The following is a 2,211-nucleotide window of genomic DNA, read 5'->3' on the forward strand; positions in this document are numbered from 1 at the left end:
TCTCTTGGGATCCTTTGTATCATCAAGCGCTATTCCAAGCATTTTTGATCATGTAGTATTTATGCTGAGGAGATTGCTATTAGTGGCAAACTAATTATTTTTCTGATTTAACTCCTCCTGCAATTATAGGGAAATGAAGTACCTATTCTTGTAGTAAAAAGCTTTCATCCACAGCTGCTCTAGACTGACTCCTGCTAAAGCTTTCCTGGCAGCAGTTCTAGCCTCATACACTTTTCTATATTAAAGTCCAGGCTGGCTTCTTCAGATAATTTTGGTTTCCTTTATATAAACCCAGAAGAAATTCTCTGGCATGTGTGATGCTGGCCAAGTTGACTGAAGTGTTTCTAAAGCTCAATAAAGTATTTCCTGTTGTCATGTAAACTGGTGGAATCAGCTGCAAAAATAAGATTTAAAGGAAATAAATGATGGTAGTATGTACCTAAATCAAGTAAGATCTGACCAATGTCACTGAAGAGTTGTTTCGAAATTGTATTTCAAGACTGAAACAAGTGGCTGTGAACTTCTAGGTAGTATAAATACTGGACACGAAGCTCCTATACTGTCTGTAGTTTAAAATAAACTAGTTATGAGGGCTGTTAATCTGTTTAGCAAAGAGATACAGGCAGCTGGGAGTGTCAGCCATCAGGTAGTCCAGTGTCATGAATTGTTACAGAATCTCTTAAGTTGACTGTTTATTAAGGATTTCTAATTTAAAAAGAAAAATACCAATCCGTTGTCTTTAGTTGACAGGTTCCGTTTTAGAAGATGCCTGGAAAGAAAAAGGAAAGAATGATATGGAGGAAATGATTCAGAGAATCGAAAATGTTGTGTTGGATGCAAACTGTAGCAGGTGAGAAGATAAGTTTATGTGCAGTGTTTTGTTTTTATGAAAAAGAACACCTTGAAAAAATCTTCAACTATAATGAACAGGGCAAAAAAATTATCTTTGAAACTTAATATTTATGAAAATTAATGTGTTGTGTGTGCAGGTCATTTTTCATGTAAAAAAGGTGATTTTCAGTTGAAGGGTAATGTGGCTTTTTTGGCAGTTGGGTTGATTTTGTTTTGGGGTGGGTTTTTTGTATTTTAGTTTTTAATAGAGATTCAAGTTCCACTATTTTTTGTTTGGTTTTTTTTCTGGAGAGCATACCTTTTTGGCAAGGTCTTAGCTTTAATCTGGAAAAAGAGTGGCTGACTAATGTATTAGTAATATATTAGTGACTGACTAATCATGAAATTGTCATAAAGCCACCTTTGTGCATGAGGTTATCTTATTCTGCTGTGCTTCATCCTCAGCTTCTTGCAGCCTTACTAAAAACCTGTAGTGGGCTCAGACACTGATCTCTTGCCATATGGAGGGAGGCTAGGAGTGGCTCATAACATCTGTGGATTGTAATTGAGCTGCCCACAAGGAGGATGAGGAAATTTTTGCTTCAGGAACCAAAATAGATGGCACAAGCTGAGGCCTCAATGATGTAGAACAACAAACAAATTTTGATGCCTTTTCACTGGTCCTAAAATCATGAGCCAGACACAGTTACCTAACAAAAAGGGGTTATCTTACGAGGATCCTTAGATGCTCAACTCACTGGGTGGAAAGCAGCATAATGTGTATACATGTCTGTATGTTTAGCAAATTAGCGTAACTGACAGGGATCCCCAGGTAGAGATATAAGTGGTGAGGTAGTTCCCCCCCAGGGCAACCCTTTCTGAATTCCTCCCCCTCTCAGATAGGAACTAAACTTTGTTTATAAAAATGTGTCTGGGAAAGCTGGTCTCAGCCTTGGCTTCCCAGGGAATCTAACCTTGGACCACCGGCTTGGAGGTGCTGAGGAATTTCTTCTGTCTTTCTATGTAATAGAGTAGATAAAATGCTAGCTGCAAATACTGTGATAGGCTACTGAGCTATAAATATACATGTAAAGAATATAGAGAATATATAAAAGAAAAAAGAGGCAAAAATCAATTTGGCATCAATTTCAGCTGGGAAAATAATGGATATTTTTAATATATTCTTTAATGATAGTCTTCTCCATAGGAACCCCAAGGGGAGGGAAAATCACACACAACCAATGACAAGGAACATTACACTGAAAGACAAACCCGGCTGACAAATCATAATACAATATGGGAGCGGCTCCCCACCCTGACCCGATCACCCTCTGTCCCTGGGAGAACTTTCTAGGGATGGGGAAGGGGCAGAGAGTGATG

At 38.3% G+C, this 2,211-nt stretch overlaps 1 protein-coding gene across 1 annotated transcript in view; it reads left to right on the forward strand.

The window, feature by feature from the left end:
- PAIP1 (poly(A) binding protein interacting protein 1) overlaps positions 1–2,211 on the forward strand; it is a 35,441-nt gene that overhangs the window by 19,766 nt on the left and 13,464 nt on the right. The window contains exon 8 of the mRNA XM_031057847.1: positions 744–850. Within this exon, the coding sequence (XP_030913707.1) occupies positions 744–850 (107 nt within the window). The remainder of the gene's footprint in view (positions 1–743; positions 851–2,211) is intronic.

The sequence above is a fragment of the Geospiza fortis genome, unplaced genomic scaffold (genome assembly GCF_000277835.1).
Source record: "Geospiza fortis unplaced genomic scaffold, GeoFor_1.0 scaffold443, whole genome shotgun sequence".
Classification (NCBI taxonomy): Eukaryota; Metazoa; Chordata; class Aves; order Passeriformes; family Thraupidae; genus Geospiza; species Geospiza fortis.